Source organism: Strongylocentrotus purpuratus, unplaced genomic scaffold (genome assembly GCF_000002235.5).
Source record: "Strongylocentrotus purpuratus isolate Spur 01 unplaced genomic scaffold, Spur_5.0 spur5_scaffold_15, whole genome shotgun sequence".
In the NCBI taxonomy this organism is placed as follows: Eukaryota; Metazoa; Echinodermata; class Echinoidea; order Camarodonta; family Strongylocentrotidae; genus Strongylocentrotus; species Strongylocentrotus purpuratus.
Genome location: NW_022145600.1, coordinates 3,835,415 through 3,853,858, shown reverse-complemented (window position 1 = coordinate 3,853,858; position 18,444 = coordinate 3,835,415). Strand labels below are relative to the sequence as shown.

General features: G+C 41.0%; 3 protein-coding genes and 1 long non-coding RNA gene across 4 annotated transcripts in view; 1 reads left to right on the top strand and 3 right to left on the bottom strand.

Annotated features, from left to right (window-relative positions):
• Nucleotides 1-2,433: 2,433 nt before the first annotated feature.
• Nucleotides 2,434-9,459, top strand: LOC105444445 (cytochrome P450 2U1-like). Its single transcript, XM_030986371.1, has 6 exons — nucleotides 2,434-3,095; nucleotides 4,164-4,365; nucleotides 4,781-5,198; nucleotides 6,440-6,626; nucleotides 7,807-7,944; nucleotides 9,009-9,459. The coding sequence occupies exons 1-6, from the start codon at nucleotides 2,699-2,701 to the stop codon at nucleotides 9,191-9,193; spliced, it is 1,527 nt and encodes a 508-aa protein (XP_030842231.1). The 5' UTR covers nucleotides 2,434-2,698; the 3' UTR covers nucleotides 9,194-9,459.
• Nucleotides 9,460-10,844: 1,385 nt separating this feature from the next.
• Nucleotides 10,845-12,548, bottom strand: LOC115924302. Its single transcript, XM_030986408.1, has 2 exons — nucleotides 12,342-12,548; nucleotides 10,845-11,870 (listed from the first exon to the last, which is right to left on the bottom strand). The coding sequence occupies exons 1-2, from the start codon at nucleotides 12,546-12,548 to the stop codon at nucleotides 11,760-11,762; spliced, it is 318 nt and encodes a 105-aa protein (XP_030842268.1). The 3' UTR covers nucleotides 10,845-11,759.
• Nucleotides 12,549-12,556: 8 nt separating this feature from the next.
• LOC115923983 lies at nucleotides 12,557-17,504 on the bottom strand. Its single transcript, XR_004064102.1, has 4 exons — nucleotides 17,406-17,504; nucleotides 14,797-14,976; nucleotides 13,642-13,735; nucleotides 12,557-12,598 (listed from the first exon to the last, which is right to left on the bottom strand). It is a non-coding gene; the product is annotated as an uncharacterized LOC115923983 (long non-coding RNA).
• Nucleotides 17,505-17,589: 85 nt separating this feature from the next.
• Nucleotides 17,590-18,444, bottom strand: part of LOC582508 (retinol dehydrogenase 8) — a 5,251-nt gene continuing 4,396 nt past the window's right edge. The window contains exon 5 of the mRNA XM_030986407.1: nucleotides 17,590-17,679. Coding sequence (XP_030842267.1) covers nucleotides 17,590-17,679 — 90 coding nt within the window. The remainder of the gene's footprint in view (nucleotides 17,680-18,444) is intronic.

Here is an 18,444-nt window from a genome sequence, read left to right as displayed (position 1 = left end):
GCTCATCTGATCGTAATTTAATGCCTAAAACCCCTGAGCTTCTGGGGGCTCAGCGCCCTGGACCCCACTCCAATAAGTGACTTGCATGCCAGTGTCACAAATAAGTTATCAAAATATGCTCATCTGACCTTAACAAATGCCTGAAACCCCTGAGCTTCATTAAGTTCCGCCCCTTGACACCCGCCGGGGCTTTGACAGTGGACCCCACGTCAATTTACGCTCCGCTTTGCTTTGCTTTGCTCTACCTGATCGTAAATACTTTAGCCCCCTCACACTTTGAAAAAAACTTTCCCAGGGCCTGCGTAACATGTAGGAGTGGTGGTGATGCGCATTTTGTTCTGCCCCCCCCCCCCAAAAAAAAGAAGTTTTTTGCTCATTACGCCACTGCTCCCTCGTCCCTCGCATTTCGTCCCCACCCCCCCCCCCCCGGTCATGAAAAAAAAATCGCCGCCCCTGTTCGCAAGCATTCACCGCTCAGTAAGATACACCCTTTGCTTATGTATTCATTCAATACAAATATGCACTTTGATATTAGCTCGGGGTGTTCAGTATTATTAGCTTTGAAATGAATGATAATATCAATGCTAACATCATTCGGAAACAACCGAGTTTAAAGAGTTCAAAATACAACATACTGGTGGTAGATCACGCTTTTGAATGAATTAATATACACTCTTCTACAAGATGTTTCTAGAAATGTTTGCAAGACTCTCTATTCCTACCTTAGTCACATAGAGAAACCCGTGGTAATCAAACTGTGATAATGTAGACGACGGAGATGATTGTGGTGTTTCTATCTCAAATGAAGATTTTATGTTTGTTTGAATTAAGAAAATGTAGTTTCTTCTAATGATTATAACAAAAATAAATACAACTTGAAGCTGGGATAATAAAGTTACGTTATGATAAGGTATGTTCTTAGTAGCATAGTTTTAGATCGAAATCGACAGTGATTGTGTAAGAGTTGTATTTAAAGAACAGAAGTCGTGGTAATGTTGACTAAATGCGAGTTTGATGAGCTAACCTTCCTTTATTATATCAATACATGTTTTGATATATATATATAACCTTCCTTTATTATATCAAAACATGTATTACAGAAACAACACAGACTATATCATACCAGCTTCATTTGGCACGAATATCCATTTCCAGACAAAGATACATGTGTACATGGTTATGTCCTTGAGCAAGGCATTTTATCTACATTGCTCGTCTCCACCCAGGTGCGTACCCGGTAGGATGCGAGTGTCCTTGTGGTTGAATTAGAATGTGCCCGCCCGTTAAAAAAGGCGACTAGCTGGAATACTCCGCAGGAGTGGAGAATGTGCACTATACTTTGCAGAATAGTAATTGAATTCAGTGACCGGGTTTATGGTAATACTGTAATCGCAGAAAAAGAGAGAGAGAGAGAGAGAGAGAGGGGAGACACAAGGCCCTGTTTCATAAAACTTTTTATCAATACTAAATGTTAAATTTCTATGACAAATTTGCTCTCAGCCAATCAGATGCCACGATTTCAGTAGGTTATAACAGTTATCGTACTTGTTTTTGATATTAAGTTTCATGAAACAGGACCCAGTCGCAAAAACTTGATCAAAGGGACACTTTTTATTGATACACCCTCGCATAACTAACGGATTAATCACAATTACATTTTTTTCTATTTTTGTTATGCTTGATAAAGACTATAATATTCATACACTTTTACATTGCTTGTTTGATTTTGTTATGCCTCCGCTACAAAGTAGCCGGAGGCATTATGTTTTCTGGTTGTCCGTCCGTTCGTCCGTCCGTCCGTACGTACGTCCCGTTCTCGTGATCGCATTATCTCAGAAAACAGATCGGTGGATAACCTCCAAACTTAAGACGTGTATGTATCTTTCAGAGCCAATGAACTGATTAGATTTTGGGGTCACGAGGTCAAAGGTCAACATTCACAGGGCGAAAATAGCTCTTGATCGCGTTTTCTCAAGAACCAATCGATGGATTACCACCAAACTTGGGTCATGTATGTATCTTGCAGAGCTGATGAATTGATTAAATTTTGGGGTCACGAGGTCAAAGGTCAAAGGTCAGAGGGCTCATTATGTATGCAAAAATAGCTTGTGATCGCGTTATCTCAAGAACCGGTTGATGGATTACCGCCAAACTTGGATCATATATGTATCTTGCAGAGCCAATGAACTGATTAGATTTTGGGGTCCGGAGGTCAATACTGACGGATGGATTACTATCAAACTCGAGACATATTGTTATCTTGCAGAGCCAATGAACTGCTTAGATTAGGGTCATGAGGTCAAAGGGTTATACATGTATATGAAAGAAAGCTTGTAATCACCATATGCTGATAACCTGTTATTGAGTACAATTAAACTTGAATTTGAAAATTGCTTCTATGTTGGGTTTGTAAAATCGCTCTATGGCGGAGGCATCATTTTCGACCGCACGCAATCGAAGTTCAATCTAGTTCTCATGGTTTTCTACTGAATAAATATGTACATACATGTACATGACCTGCAAACAAAACGCCGCCTACAATGCATAGTGGGTACAAAGTCATGTTATTCGAACAAGCATGATGCAGCAAAAATTGTATTTTGAAACGGATATCTCCTAAACCTTAGTGCTCACTCTGTTCAAAAGTTCTTAAACAACGAGGCTACAAAAACTGATTTGCCTTTTTCGAAATTAAGTCATGGAAACTGTTAAGAAATCCAGTCTCGATTTCTTCGCAGACTATGCGATTTACGGTCGGGAAGTCCTCATTTTTGCGACAGTTCTTCTCTTCGTCCGCTGGATTCTTCTACAATGGTCCTACAACAAAAACTCAAAACCATCAGCCCCTCCCTTACCATACCCACCTGGCCTGCCTTTCTTCGGAAACATGTTCAGCTTCCGAACCGACATGAGAGACATCCTTCGCAAATGGACCAACGATCTTGGAGGTCTTTTCCGGCTTCGTATCGGCCCGATGGTGGACATCGTCGTGATCAGTGACGTCGACGCGATACAGGAGGCGTTTGTTGATCAGGCCAACGCGTTCTCGGAGAGAGATATTCCGCCATTGCTCGAGGTCGCCATGGGTACCAAAGGTAATTTTTATTTAACAGGTTTGACGTCTTTCTCTCGCCTTGTCCTTTAGCTGAGCATCCTTTCACCAAGCCGTCGTAAGTACAAGTTTACCGACATCCCATTGAAACAGGTGGTAAACGCCTTTTCACTGGGACGTCTCTGAAGTTGTACTTGGTGATGTTTCGTGAAACGGTACCCAGTAAACCAAGTTATATTAGACATTCGTTTATGCTTAAAGGGACTTGGTAACATTGATCAGATGAGAGATAGTGGTGCTAAGGTAGTGATTTCAATGCTAGATGTACAATTAAAGATAATCTGAAAATTTGAGTGAAAACGGAGCATTATTCATGGTACAAATTGGGAAAAACTGATCAGATCGATTCCTTAATTCTCCAAACTTTATTATTACAATTTAATTACATTTTAGGTGAATGGAAATCTCACAAAGCAATAAAATGGCTCTACATCAAGTGTTGACAGATTTTTTATAGCCTGTTTTTATGTCTTTTTTCATGGAAACACGGTTGGGAAAATACAAAAATGGTTAGGGGAATTTACTGTTAATCACTGTTAGAGGGTGTCGTACATCGACGCCTTCAAAGAAAACCATAGATATCTTCAGGATTTTTTGCATGTCAGAGGGTTAGTATAGTAGAAGGAATATAGTAAGTAACATTTTATACAAAAAATTAAGCAATTTTTTTCATCAACCTTCAACAATGTTACCAAGTCACTTTAAAGGTGATCAAACAATGAAATATGACTGTTACTTACGAGCCGTCACTTGAACTGCGTCATTATCTGCGCTAATGCTTTGGAGCCACTGAAGGAAATTATTCCACACGTTAGGTATTTATTACAAGCATGCAATATACCAAGATTCATTATGCACTATCGATTGCTTTCACTTTTTTATGTTGCTACTCTCTCGTGGCGCGTCACACCCAGTCTCTGATGACGCTCGCCGCCCGAAGTTAGGCAAATGACGCCTTGTGTTTAACCCGGTGTTTAACCTGCTCAATAGATGTCAGATCTGGCCCTGGGGTTCTTCTCTAATCATTTCTCGTCTCTCATGTCCTCCAAAGGCAGCATATTCGGCCAAAGATGGAAGCAACTGCGGCGATTCGGACACAGAGCCTTGAGACATTTCGGAATTAATCAAGGAAGCATGGAGGACAGCATTATAGAAGAAGGGCGACTTATGGCAGAGGCGTTCGAGATGAAGGAGGGAACACAATTCAATCCGAAAGTGCTTGTTACAAACACAGTCGGTAACGTCATTACAAGGTATTTATTCCAATGGTACACTGGCAGATTAAAGGAGGCAGAACAGGTCGTGCCCCCCCCCCTTAAACTCAAATGGCATACAGTATATATATACAAAAGGTATCTAACAATGTGATAACCATGCATTTGTATGTGCCTGTCATAAAATATACGAAATTATGATAGTGCATTGTATGTCGACTTTAAGTGACCCTTGGTATTGTATTCCCCTCATTTGTTTCTTGGCATTAGATCATTACTTTTCTCTTCCCCCTTGTGTTTAGCATAAACATCATTACGGTCGTTAAGGAGTTAATAATGAAATACATTTCCCCCAAGAAATATTCTTTGTGATCTCCCACAAACAAAACTGTGTTCTCTCTCTCTCTCTCTCTCTCTCACTTTTGTTCTTCTCTTCTCTTCTTGTCTCTTACAGATTTGTGTTTGGATTTCGTTTTGAGTACGGCGATCCAGTCTTTGAAAAACTCGCCGAAGATTTCGAACTTTCCTTCGAAAGCTTTTCCATAACGTCACTGGGGAGTGTCTTCCCGTTCCTCTACTACACTCCACTGTACACTAACTTTCGACGCCCCATTCAAGATGTCGTGTCGTACATCAAGTCCGTGGTCAATGACCACCGACGGAGCTTTGATCCCCTCCATCTCCGGGACGTCATCGACCTCCACATGGCGGAGGTCAAAGGGCAACGTGATGAGAACAAGATGGCTGCCATGGAAGAGGGCTGGGAGTGGAAGTTTATCTTTGAGCTCTACGCTGCTGGCCTAGCAACAACCACTGATACCCTGCGATGGGCAATACTCATAGCGGCACAACATCCACAGCTCGTGCACGAGGTGAGAATCAGAATATGGGTTATGGTGAATAAATAGAAATATTATATACAGTAAATCTTATCTTAATGGCCATCTCTATTATAAAGGCCATCTGTCTATAGCGGTCACCTATATTGCCTCCCACGAAGAGAAAACCAGTCTATACACACAGAGAAAAAGAGGTTTAAATTTACTCCCTATAGGGAGTAAATGCTTGTCGCATAAGTGACACCCCTCAGGGAGTAAATTTACTCCCCAATGTAGGGAGTAAAATTACACCCCACAAGAAGGTGTAAATTTGTACCCCAAGGTTATGTGAAATTTGCACCCAATGGTGCTTAATTAACACCTTTTGATTCCATTTTCATGAAAAATGGGTTCAAATTTACACCCGTCGGGTTGAATGTTATACCCTATATGAAAGATTCCACACCCTGTGAGGAGTAAATCTACACCCTTTTTATGCACAGTATCAACCAATTGATCATCCCTCGAGCAATCAATCATCCATGCTCCGTAATATTACCTAACAGTCAATAATTTAACCCTTTTGACTACGTTTCAATGCTCTAAAGAAATCAGAACAGAATCTCGAGTTATTATGTCGTATAGCTTTAATGCTTACCTAAACAACAGTTAGTGCAAACTCAACACAAGTGCAGACTGTACAAACCAACTTAAAGTTAGCCTCGGTGAGGCTGGCCTGGATGGACGTATCGGATCAAATGTAGTGGAAATACCTATGTACACAATCCTAACTTTTCTTGTTTGGGGCATCGAGCTTGGCTAACCCGGTTCGAGCGCGGGGCTCAATAAGGCGAATACTGCTTTGTTGGGCAAGCACAAAACTTAAGAATATTATTATACGCCATGTGTTGACCAAGTGAAACCAAGTTGGCAAAACTCAGTGCAAAGATGGCTCTGGCAGTGAACCACAACCATCATCATATCATAGTATGATAGTAACCCACAAGTCATGGCATTCCGATTATTTACTTGTATAATTTTATGTTTAAACTTAAACGGTCTCCTTAGATTGTTTGTTATCGGCATATAACGGTGCCGATGGACCTAACATTGGGCCACGTTAAAACCAAACCTAAGTGCACAGATATGTTATCCATCCTTTGTGCAGAATACCAAAAGACACCTTCCATAATTATGTCAGTGGACTAGTTAAACAAGGATGAACATCGGCCGCTTTCAAAAATACGGGTCCATGTATATTTTTTTTTTCTTACTCAATGTGGTAATGGTAATAGGTCCAAAAGGAGATTGATGACGTCATAGGAGGGCGATCACCCAAGTTTTCGGATCAGAGTTTGATGCCCCTCACTGGAGCGACGATGTTAGAAATAACACGAATTCGCCCGGTGGTCCCTTTGGGAGTTCCCCGCTGCACATCCAGGGACGCTGTTGTACAGGGGTACCATATTCCAAAGAATACGAGTAAGTTCATCTTATAGCTCGTGCGCACGAAGCGTCAGTAAGGACTTTTAGATTTGCTCGTCGATATAGTGGACTCGTCGATATAGTGGACTGCTATTAAAAGGATGTCACACGTTGCAGTCCACTATGTCAACATGCAAATCTAAAAGTCCCTAATATGCCTGACGTAGGACGGCGTCAGGGACAGTCTTTGACGCACCATGCGATGGTGGTTTCGTCCAAGAAACGACTGCAAAATGAACAGTGCATCCATTGCTGTCGATTAAAAGCCGATGATGATTGGCTTCACAGGGTTGATTAGCGCAAGTAATAACGCAATCGAAATGACACCTTGTGTGCACTGGGCATGAGAAATACGATACACAGGGACGTCACAGTTCTTCCCGAAGTGTCCACTTCTGCATGTTCTGTAGTTGATTCACATGTTTTCCTGTGACACGTTTTCAGGTGATATGTCGTGTGTTTGTGTGTGTGTGTGGGGGGGGGGGGGGTACGTAAGCCCACTTTTTGTTTTAGGTGTTAAATGCATCTCACATATCCCTGACCTAACGGTCACAAATGTTCGTACGAACGATAATTTCGTACGAATTTCCATTGTCTGAAAATCGTTCGTACGGCGTTCGTAGCAGTTCCTAATGGCATTTGTGACCGAGGCTTTATGCTACGGTCACAAAGGTTCGTACGAACGATAATTTCGTACGAATCTCCCTGTTTTTCCATTGCCTTCCCGAATTTCCAATGTCTGAAAATCGTTCGTACGGCGTTCGTAACAGTTCGTAACGACATTTGTGACCAAGGCTTTAGTCACAATCACGTACTGCCAAACCAACCTCAGACGGACTCCAAAGCGACCAAGGCATTGTAACGGTCTTATCGGACTGTTGTCAGTCTAGTGTCGTTTTCGTTGGAGTGAATGAGGTATCATGTAGGCTGTCTTACCGAGAAATAAATGTAGCCTAATATGTTTACCCAAAATGTCTACAAGAGAAGAAATTACCTGTGTTTATACGGAATGTACACGAGATTTTGTTCGTGAATAAAGCGTAAAGAAAATCATCGTGTAAGATGTTCTTAAGTGGTTTCTAAGAAAACATCGTTAAGACACGTCAAGAGATTTAGTAGTATTGTATCAGTTTTCCGCACGTTCATCAATTTTGACGTTTTATCATTTTTTCGCCAGCTGTTTTGATGAACTTGTGGGAGCTGCAAACCAGTCCAAAGTACTGGAAGGAGCCTGATAAATTCAACCCATATCGGTTCTTGAGTGAGGACCGTAAGACCATCGTGAGTCACCGCGCTCTCAACCCATTCGGGATAGGTGAGAAGTAAATACAATACGACTGAAAAGATTATCTGTATTTTGCACAATATTTGGCGATTATCAAAGACAAGGAACGCCCCGAAAAGGCGTATTGATTTTTTTTTTCGAGGGGGGTGGGGCAGGGGTACACAGGGGAACTCAATTCAGGGTATATGTACAGCGTTACCTAGTATTCTATTTATTTATTTATTTTTTCGCCACTTTTTCAGAATCGTAAGTGGGGCAGTGGTCATTAAATCTTTCTCACTTTATAGTTGGTAAATTAAAGTAAGTACAGATTTATTATGTGCTTAATACTTCGGTTATCAGGGCTTTTCGAACCTCTCAAATAAATTTTCTTCGAGATATTTGGATATAATTATGTCCCATGAAAAAAGTAATCTATACAATCAGCCACATTCTGCAAATACCTCGATCACATCGCCGAGACCGACGCAAGACTAAAAATACACCCCCCCCCCCCAAAAAAAAAGACCGAGGTAGGAGTATTAATCTTGTTTCCAAAACCTGGACCGATAACAGTATGAAGAGGTGTCGTGGTTTAGTAGATCATTCACTCGACTCTTAATCCAAGGGTTGAGGTTCGAATCCCAGTCCAGTACTAAAAGGACGTCCTTTGGCAAGATCCACCTTTGCCACTCTCCACCCGATAGGATGCGAATGTTTTTGTAGTTTTCTCATTATAGTGAGCGTCTGTAAAATGGCGCCTGGCTAGAATGCTTCCCAGGAAGTGGAGAATGTGCATACATTGTGTGCGGGCAAGCCTGAATCCGATGACCAGGGTAATAATATTTATGTAAAGCGTTTAGAGACATCGTCGATGTTTTAAGCGCTATATGACCCCAAATTTGTTTTTTTGGCTAGATCAGGTACGCGTTTTACAAAGCCTTTTTTCAATGGAAAATGACAAAAGAATCAGTAAAAAATCTGTCGATAACCAATCAGAAGCAGGGATTTCAGTAGCTTATAACAGAAACTGTCATTCGTCACTGATGTTAAGTTTTGTGAAACGCCCCCAGTCCTATTTATTGTTTATTTGTTTGGTCATTCTCACCATCAAGGTCTCCGTGTGTGTCTTGGTGAAAAGCTGGCCAGGATGCAGCTCTTCATCATCTTCACAAGTCTACTCCAGAGATTCACACTTCGTCTAGCAGACGACAGTCTTGCTGTCGGTATGGAGGGCAAGGCTGGACTCGCTTACGGTCCACTCGACTACAACATTGTTTTGGAAAAGCGTAACGTGTGAAAAGGATAAGCGGTTCCGTCAAGCAGAAAGTAGTCTCATTAACCTGTTGCGCGCGAGGTGTCATTTTGATTGCGTTATTACCGGCACCAATAATTCTACCATGGCGGCATATTATCGCATGCACCAGTAATTATCGCATGCGCCAACACAATGTGTGCAATGCCAAAGTTCATTTGCATTAATACCAAGTACGATGCCACTCTCCACTCTTTCGTGAACGTTAAAGGTAATACAAAGTTTTGGGAAATTTTGAAAATTGGGTGGATAGTGACTTTTTACAATTTTTATATATTTGGATGCCCCTGTGGATGTATTATAAGTTTTACAAAATTTAGACCCTTAAACACTTCTGCTTTCGAGAAAAATGGAATATAACAATTTACCGGTGCTCTCGGTAAATTTTGATAAATTTCAAATAGCGCCTACGGCCGTACAATGGTAGCTGCGACCATGAAAATCGCAGAATATGTAGTTGTGATATATAATTTCTAAACAGGATTAGCTAATCGGTCGATTTAGGTCAAGAAACGTTGTTTTATAGCTTAAATAATATCTTGACCTTGAGAGGGAGCTATACAACATAAAGAGTGTATTATTTACAATTTCATAACCTTAGACTCGATTTCAATCGCGACAACGATCACTGAATATTGTAGGATCGCATATGCTTCCAATAATGTTCATTTGAACCAAATTCATGACCTCGTACCAAAACTTTGTATTACCTTTAAAGACCCGCACAAGTCGCTGATGCAAAAATTTTACTGACGTAGAAAAAAGAATGATTCCCTCAATATTTCTGTATTGTCTTGTATCTATATTATCACTCTTTTAAAAAGTTATCATAACGAACTTAAGTAGCAATTTGTAAACTAGTATGTGTTATTTGCATTCCGTAGTCAAACTACAAATATAAAACCCCAGTGTTCATAGATAAGATGATTTTCCAATACTATGTTGCAAAATGAGGTATAAAACAAAGAATAATTGGAGGCATAATTGTAATCATTTGTATTTTTATTTGACACAATGTTTGTACCAACAATTAATGCTGGATCACTATTGAACCTTTTTCATTTTCATTTGAAAGTACAAGCGAGCATATAAACACGGATGCATAATTAAAAAGATAAAAAGCAGCGAAAATTTTTTGCTTTCAGCAAAAATTTCAGTACATGTATTATACACGTATAGATTACAAAATATACAACAATAAATTCTTACTGGCTAAATTCACCAATACGTGCATATTTTAAATAAGGAAAATGACTGAGAGAATGAAAGATGCAGAGAGGGAGAGAGAGAGAAGAGAGACAGACAGAGGAGTGAGTTAAAAAGAAGAGATTAGAAAGAGAGGAATGAGTCGTGATGCGAGATGAGAGAGAAAGAAAGAAAGAAAGGAATATATATAAAGAAAGAAAGAAATGAGGAGACAAAAAGTAAAATGATTCGTATATTACTAGTGTATCTAATGGAATGAGCTTACACATGCTACGTCAACAAAAGCTTCATTAGACATCGAAGAGGGAAGTGTGACCCATTCCCCGCCCCCATCAAAACAAAAATTGTCATTGGAATAGTTAAGGCTGATTTGTATCTGTAAAGATTACAAATTTTTTTAATTTTTTTTTTTTTTTTTTTTTTTGGGGGGGGGGGGGGGGTGCTAGTCGCAAAAATATTTCAGCGTGAGTCAGAAAATCCGAAATATTTACCATTTGTTTTGCTTCTGCAAAAATTTGAAAATCTGATGACCTTTTTAAAACATATGTATACATTAATATATATATATATATATATATATATGAACCTGTGAGCAATCAAATTGCCAATCATTTGTTATATTTATCAGGCAATTTTTTATTCAGAATTTTTTTTTTTTCAATTACAAAGGCATTAGATAACTTGCACAACTCTGATTCATACCAGAAAACGCATTGAATATAACAGTGGGCATGCTGTAGATCTGAGAATTTATACGTTATTCGCCTGTCACAAAAAGTGCTAGTACATCCTTCACTTACACAATTTCGTTGGCAAATAATGAAAAGTAAGCTCAATATTAGTGAGTTTGCAGTCATTTCATTCCTGTCACAAGTAATACTTGGCTCTTTATAAACACAAAATATGATCTTTCATTCATTATCATTATTCTTTACCTATCTGGAAGTATTGAGGTTTTTTTTTTCCGCCGACAACATTAGCACATTCGGAAACAAGTTTCAATCAAAATATGATCTGGAACTAAAAAAAACTTACAAAAGTTCTCACAATTGTGTCAGGTGTGTCACTTTTGATAGAAATAGCGTGTCACAAATGTTCACTATAATTTTTGTTTGTTTAACTATAAACCATCACGAAAACAATTTGCACATAATTCTCTTTCTATGATTATTGCATCTTTGGTATATAGAAACCGTATAAATGGAAAATAAAACATCGGCAGTATAACAAGTGAAAAGGAAGAGGAAGACTCAAAAGTACCTGACAGAATAATCTTTCAATGAGCTGGCACTGTTAGAAGTCGAACGACAGGTTAGTCTTACCATGGCCCCTACCATCCATGGACTTACTTATCTCCAGCCTTACCATAAAATGGTCTCAATCTATCGGCCGAGTAATCAATAAACTCATCCCCGGTAGGATCCCGGTACTTTCGCTCCGCCAATGCCGCGACGGCCTAAAAGGATATGAAATTATAAAGTACAATATAAACCTATTCATCTCATTTACTCCGTACAAAAATCGTTATATTTAGTTGGATGAAGAATAACTCGATTAAAAGTTAAGAGATGACAATGTCAGTATTCATGACTACAAACCCCCTCCAATGAAAAGTTAAAAAAACAGTGAATTCAAGAATTTTCAAACGTTTTATTAATTCGTTGGATACGATCGTTTAAATATTAATATTCTAACATTTACCTTTAATCTTCATACCTAGTCCTTATTTTCTTTAAACAGATCTATTAATGTTGTATCGATTTTGTTGACCATTCTTGGCAATGTATCAAAGCTTTACTCAGTATTTCTATAGTTTTTAAGCGAAGTGTTAAACTTAAAGCTTTAACAAAAATATTTGCTCTTTTCTCTTGAATTACCCCGATATCATCTCTATATATTAAAATTTAAGTACATGTATAGGGCCTACCTCTTGAGGTTGGTATCGGAAGTGCGGCTTGACGTCGGTGGCAGCGCGAAGGACTACATGCGCCACATCCTCGGCCGTCATCGATGGGCATTTGGACCACTCCAAGTCGTGGTCGCGGTACATGCTCAACTTGCGATCTATCTCGTGCACATCCGGGTGATCTGAAATGCCCTTTGACCCCACACCACCGAGATCATTGGCAATCATGGTGTCTCCCGATGGGCGAGATGACGCCGCCCGGCTGAATTAAACTGACCCTTAACAAAGATAGACGATGGACTTTATATACAGGGTTGTTTAAATATTTTCATTTCATCAGTCAGTTTAAAATGACACTTGTCGTTTTTTTCTTATGATATTACTTTCTCGTTAACACAATCCTACCTTTTTCTTAATATATTTGACTTCTCCCCTATTTTCTTGATATAATCGTAGTCTATATTACAGAGCCTAATTTGAAGCTCAGATTATTTACAACTTTATACATAATCACAATAACAAGACGTGTGCAAAATAGAGTAATTTTTTATTATAATTAAGTTATAGAAGAATAGTGATGAGTGCATTCTTACCTTAACCAAAACTAATTATTAAAAAAAAAAAACATATGGAAATCTCTGATTTACTTTCCGTACAATTATTTTCGTGATTCGTGAAGCGAAAGTAGTTAAAAGTAAATCGACAGAAGGGAACGCTAATTCCTGGATTACATTTGCCCGGGCGCCGTACGATAAATTAGTTCATGATTTTCCGTGCGTTTTGGGGGGCATCGTAGGACTACGGCTACGATGTTTTTTGTTTACATCATCTTGAAGCATCGTGCCATTCATTGAATCGGCCCTCAGGGGCAGGCCGGGGCAAATCTGCACAGAGTCTGCGTGGATAAGGTACGGTGAACGTGCCGCCGTCGTGCCGTTTTTGAGCATCCGAGTCCCAAGTATATATGCACGATCAGCGCCAGACCTCCGCGCGATGCCCGTGCGGGGATTGTGCAATGCTACCTACGACATGTCTACGGGCTACGGGCTTACGATTTTTCAAACTTGTATAACTTCTCGCGAAACAATATCGTAGAGGTTGCGGAGCCCGTGAATCCGTACGAAATCTCACCACCGCCGCCGCCTCCTCCGCACGGAGCCCGTACGAAAAGGGAATACGGGCAGGATACGGGCATCCGTAGACCAATCGGAGGCCAAATGCAATCCAGGCATTAGCTTGAGTAAGCATCAATTGTGCTTAAATAACGATTGCATTAAAAACAAAATACATGTTTGAAAATAAAAGAGTCCGATATACGAACCATATATTGAAGAATCGTCCAATTACTGCCGTCTCCTCGCTTAAACCTTCAATGGCGAATTTGGATGAAGTGTAGATATTCATATACGGAGCTCCTGCAATACAAGTGTGTTGAACGACACAATATTTATTTACTACTGACGAGAAACTTCGCTGAAACTTAAATCGAAACCGAATATCAAGACCATAAAAATCATATTACAAAAACAAACAAAAAAGACCACTCACATACTTCATGAGAACAGTCGTAAGGCTGAAGTGAGTTTTTACCGTAGTAGATAAATAAAAAAAATGAATTAAAAATCATAATGTGTAGATACACTTAAAATGTCTATGATCACTGGATGGTTTTGGGAGTACGACTACTGCATCCGTCTACCCATACACGAGGTTGTCCCAATTCATAAAGGTCTTTGTCTCCTTCTTGGAGTCAACTTCTCCTTCCACCAAAAAAAAATTGACTAATTATTTTCATTTTAAGACATGACCGGGCTTAATTTTCTGTTACAAGTACGTAACTATACGCCGAGGGACGCAAAGGGTACGCAAGATGGACGCAAAATATTGAACATATGGCGTACTTTCGGCGTAGACACTAGACGTAGCAAGTACGCACTTTGTACGCAAGTAACCGCAACACTACGCTACCGTACGCCAAGCCTACGCAATAGTAGCTACCCTCCGCCAGTACGACAAAGCAGTAAAGGCTTGCGCACACAGTAAGCAACCGTACGCAACCGTAACATGTATGCCAGGCCTACTAAACGTACGCAACCCTACGTTTGTTATACGCAATCGTACGCGTTGTACGCGGTGCCTATGCACAAGGTACGTAACCATGCACCATCGTACGCCAGCCTACGCGGAAGCAACATTTTGTTCATGAATACGCAGCCTAATTTCGGCGTAGTCGGTACGCCTCACTACGCAACTTTATACAGATCCGGTGTGAAAGGGGCTTTAGAGTCACGGAGTATAATTTAGTAATGCCTCTCTGGAAGTATTAAAAAGAGTGAATTACATGTAAGACGCACTATATTTTTCGTTTTCTGCGAAATAAAGGTCGTTTAAAACTCTGGAACAGTCAACCTTCTATAATTAAACGGAGCAAAATCTCCGGGTATTAAAATCCATTGCTTCTCCTGTTCGAACATACCTTCAATTGCATTTCTACTTGACATATTGATAATCCTTCCCGATTCCTGTTTCTTCATGATCGGCAGGACCGCTCTCATCATCCGAAGATAGCCGAACAGGTTGATGTCATAGAGCCGAAGAATGTCGCTCATGCTGATCGTCTCCAAAGCTTTCTTTGTACAGATTCCGGCGTTGTTCACTAGAATAGAGATTTTCGAAATGTATCAAACATGTGAAGTGCCTCGATTTGAACTATTCCATTCGCCTTTTACTAATAATACCCCATTCACAGTGGTTTTGAAATTTGTAGCGGCGTTGTAGCGGAGCGGCGACACCGCCATAACACCGCTACAATGCATTCACAGTTAGAAAGCTATCCCGCTGCAGCAGCGGGATAAATATCATGTACCCATTCACGCTGCGCGGGTGATTTTTATTACCTCCGTAACAAACACGTGTATGCATGGCTCATGACCTGCGAGTGACCCCGATATGACCGAAATACTTCAGCGCGGGGTTTTCGATTGCTTGAAATTGCGCGCGATCATATTACTTTTTAAAAACTGCATTTTTAATGCTTCCAGTCAGAATATTTGAATTTTTTGAAGTGTGAAATATTTTTATTTGGATAATTATAATATCTACATAATAATAAATCATTTGAATCCACTGGTTACTTTATTTCTATTTCACTTTATATGTTCCCCATTGCTGGAGAAAAGAGGTCAGTGATAGGTAAGTACAATCACACGTTTTTGTCGCGGTGTTATAGCGGAGAACCTTCACACTGAGTAACACCGCGACAGCAGCGGGACTGTCCCGCTGCTGCTGCGCGTGTAACCTAGGCGAACCTAGCAATAGTTTGTCGCGGCGTTATCGCGAGGCGGTGTTATCCCGCGATAGTTTAATACGGGTCCGAGCCTTCACACTGAAGACAACACCGCGACAGCAGCGGGACAGTCCCGCTGCTGTCGCGGTGTTTGAGGCCACTGTGAATGGGTATTAGTGTATCTCACTAGAGTAATACCCCATTCACAGTGGTTTTGAAATTTGTAGCGGCGTTGTAGCGGAGCGGCGACACCGCCATAACACCGCTACAAATGCATTCACAGTAGAAAGTTATCCCGCTGCAGCAGCGGGATAAATATCATGTACCCATTCACGCTGCAGCGGGTGATTTTTATTACCTCTGTAACAAACACGTGTATGCATGGCTCATGACCCGCGAGTGACCCCGATATGACCGGAAATACTTCAGCGCGGGGTTTTAGGGTAAACATGTCAAGTTGCTTTTTGTATCCTCGATCATATTACTTTTTAAAAAACTAGCATTTTTATTGCTTCCAGTCAGAATATTTTAATTTTTTGAAGTGTGAAATATTTTATTTGATAATTATAAATCTACATAATAATAATCATTTGAATCCACTGGTTACTTTATTTCTATTTCACTTTATGTTCCCCATTGCTGGAGAAAAGAGGTCAGTGATAGGTAAGTAAACAAATCACACGTGTTTGTCGCGGTGTTATAGCGGAGAGCCTTCCACTGAGTAAACCCGCGACAGCAGCGGGACTGTCCCGCTGCTGTAGCTAGGCGAGCCTAGCGATAGTTGTCGCGGCGTTATCGCGAGGCGGTGTTTATCCCGCGATAGTTTATAAAACGGGTCCGAGCCTTCACACTGAAGACAACACCGCGACAGCAGCGGGACAGTCCCGCTGCTGTCGCGGTGTTTGAGGCCACTGTGAATGGGGTGTAGAGTGTCAACTGCATACATTAGTTTTTTGCTAGGTAGGACAAACTTTATGGTTTGCCCTACCTAACAAAACGTAATATATGCATTTTGCATCCTTTAGAAAAACAATTATTCGTGACAGGTGAATGACAATTTGTATCGAGGCCCTCACGGGACGTATGGACTAAATTAGTAACATATTTTGATTGTTTTATAGGCAGTGGTCGTTGACAAGGGCGTCAGTAGGGACTTTTAGATTCGCACGAAGACATGGGGATTGCTACGATCGACGTACTTTTAATGCACTGCTTGAATGGACGTCACACGTATCAGTCCGCGCAAATCTAAGTCCCTATTAATGCCTAGGTCACATTTGCTCTATGGCTAGGATACGGCGGCCGTAAGCCCCCGAAATCGAGAGATACTTGCGGCCTATAGGGCGTATCATTCCCTATCATTGCGGCAACTTGCGGCTACCTTGCTCTGCCTTGAGGATTTTTCAAAAGCTACGGCCGCCGCAGGGACGCCCTAATACGACCGTGCCCACTTCAAAGGCCGTACGGCAGTCGTAGGTTTTCTGTCTCCACAAATTCAAAATACGCCGTGCGGTTATCCTAACATAAATTTTTGTGACTGCTACCGTATTGTGAATGCTGCGGCGGCCTTTAATTGCTATTGGCCTCAGATAGTTTAGACCGCACGGCCGGCGCTACGGCAATGGTTGTTACATCCACAAACGTTTGGAATTTCTCCAGCCTCATCCACATACAGAAGAAATTTGATAACCAGCTTATTAACAAACTGATTTTTAAATATGTTCGGGAGCTCTATCAGCACAGTTAAGAACTAGCCTACGGTCAATTTTTTCGAAAGTCTTTGCGACATTAATTCACACCTAGGATATCGATGCGCCCTTGTTGCTCCATCACCATGGCAACAGCCGCCTCGACGTCTTCATCCTTGGTGACGTCAAGTCGGACAGGAAGAGGGTATCGTTGAGGGCGTTGCCGGCTGTTTCACGGAACGTCTGCTCCTCGTCGAGCGAGCCGAGAATTGATCCGTAGACGATGAACCTCTTCTCACTGTCCTTGGCCAGGAGATTGGCCGTGGCTAGCCCGATGCCTGATGAGCACCCGGTGACCACCACGACCCGAGGTTGCTGGGATGAGCTGGAAGGCAAAATAGGTTTCAGGTATTCATTGATGTTAAGCCGTTAGGAATACAAGCCCGCTGGCCCAGCAGCCTCTCCTCCCCCCCCCCCCCAAAAAAGGGAAGAATACGAGCTACAAGAACAATCGTATTTCTGCGATAAGGGGGCCATTTGCCTTTGTTCTTATTTATAAAAAAAACACATGTGACTTGTATTTGAGTAGGCGGGGCGAGAGGGAGGGGGGGGGGGGTCACGGAAGACACGTACTCTTGGCAAATCCTAATCTGGCACAACATTTTAATACAATGAAATGAAATGAATCATGCCCCCTATTGTACATCCGACCAGCAATTTCAGACAAGAAAGGGACATGAACATTTTCATTTTGCCTAATTGCCACCGAATTTCAAATTAGGCCTACAAGCAAAATTAACATTTATTCTTGCAAAAAATACACTTTTAACCACAGCGGATCTACTTGTATCTACATGCGCCCTCTATATAGCCAATAAAGCCATAATGCCTAGCGGTACCCATCGATACCCATGATCCCCTGTTTCTTATGTTACCTAAGAGCTGATTTGATAAGATAACCACCTGCCGGTGACCACGCAAGAGGTATAATCCCTCCTGGTCAAACTAGTGTAGATAGGCTTTAAGATAAATCAAAACAAAACAAACAAAAAACTTTCAAACTTAAAGAAATATAACAAAATTTAAACTAACGAAAAGGCAGGCCTCTCTACTAGTATTACCCCTCCAATCGAATCGACTCCAGATGGGG

Excerpts from the sequence above, each read along its gene's own strand:
- LOC105444445 (XM_030986371.1), top strand. The coding sequence starts at position 2,699 with ATGGAAACTGTTAAGAAATCCAGTCTCGATTTCTTCGCAGACTATGCG. Across the intron at positions 6,627-7,806 it reads CCATATTCCAAAGAATACGA|CTGTTTTGATGAACTTGTGG; the intron begins GTAAGTTCATCT and ends TTTTTTCGCCAG. Across the intron at positions 7,945-9,008 it reads TCTCAACCCATTCGGGATAG|GTCTCCGTGTGTGTCTTGGT; the intron begins GTGAGAAGTAAA and ends CTCACCATCAAG.
- LOC115924302 (XM_030986408.1), bottom strand. The coding sequence starts at position 12,548 with ATGATTGCCAATGATCTCGGTGGTGTGGGGTCAAAGGGCATTTCAGAT. Across the intron at positions 11,871-12,341 it reads TCCGATACCAACCTCAAGAG|GCCGTCGCGGCATTGGCGGA; the intron begins GTAGGCCCTATA and ends ATATCCTTTTAG.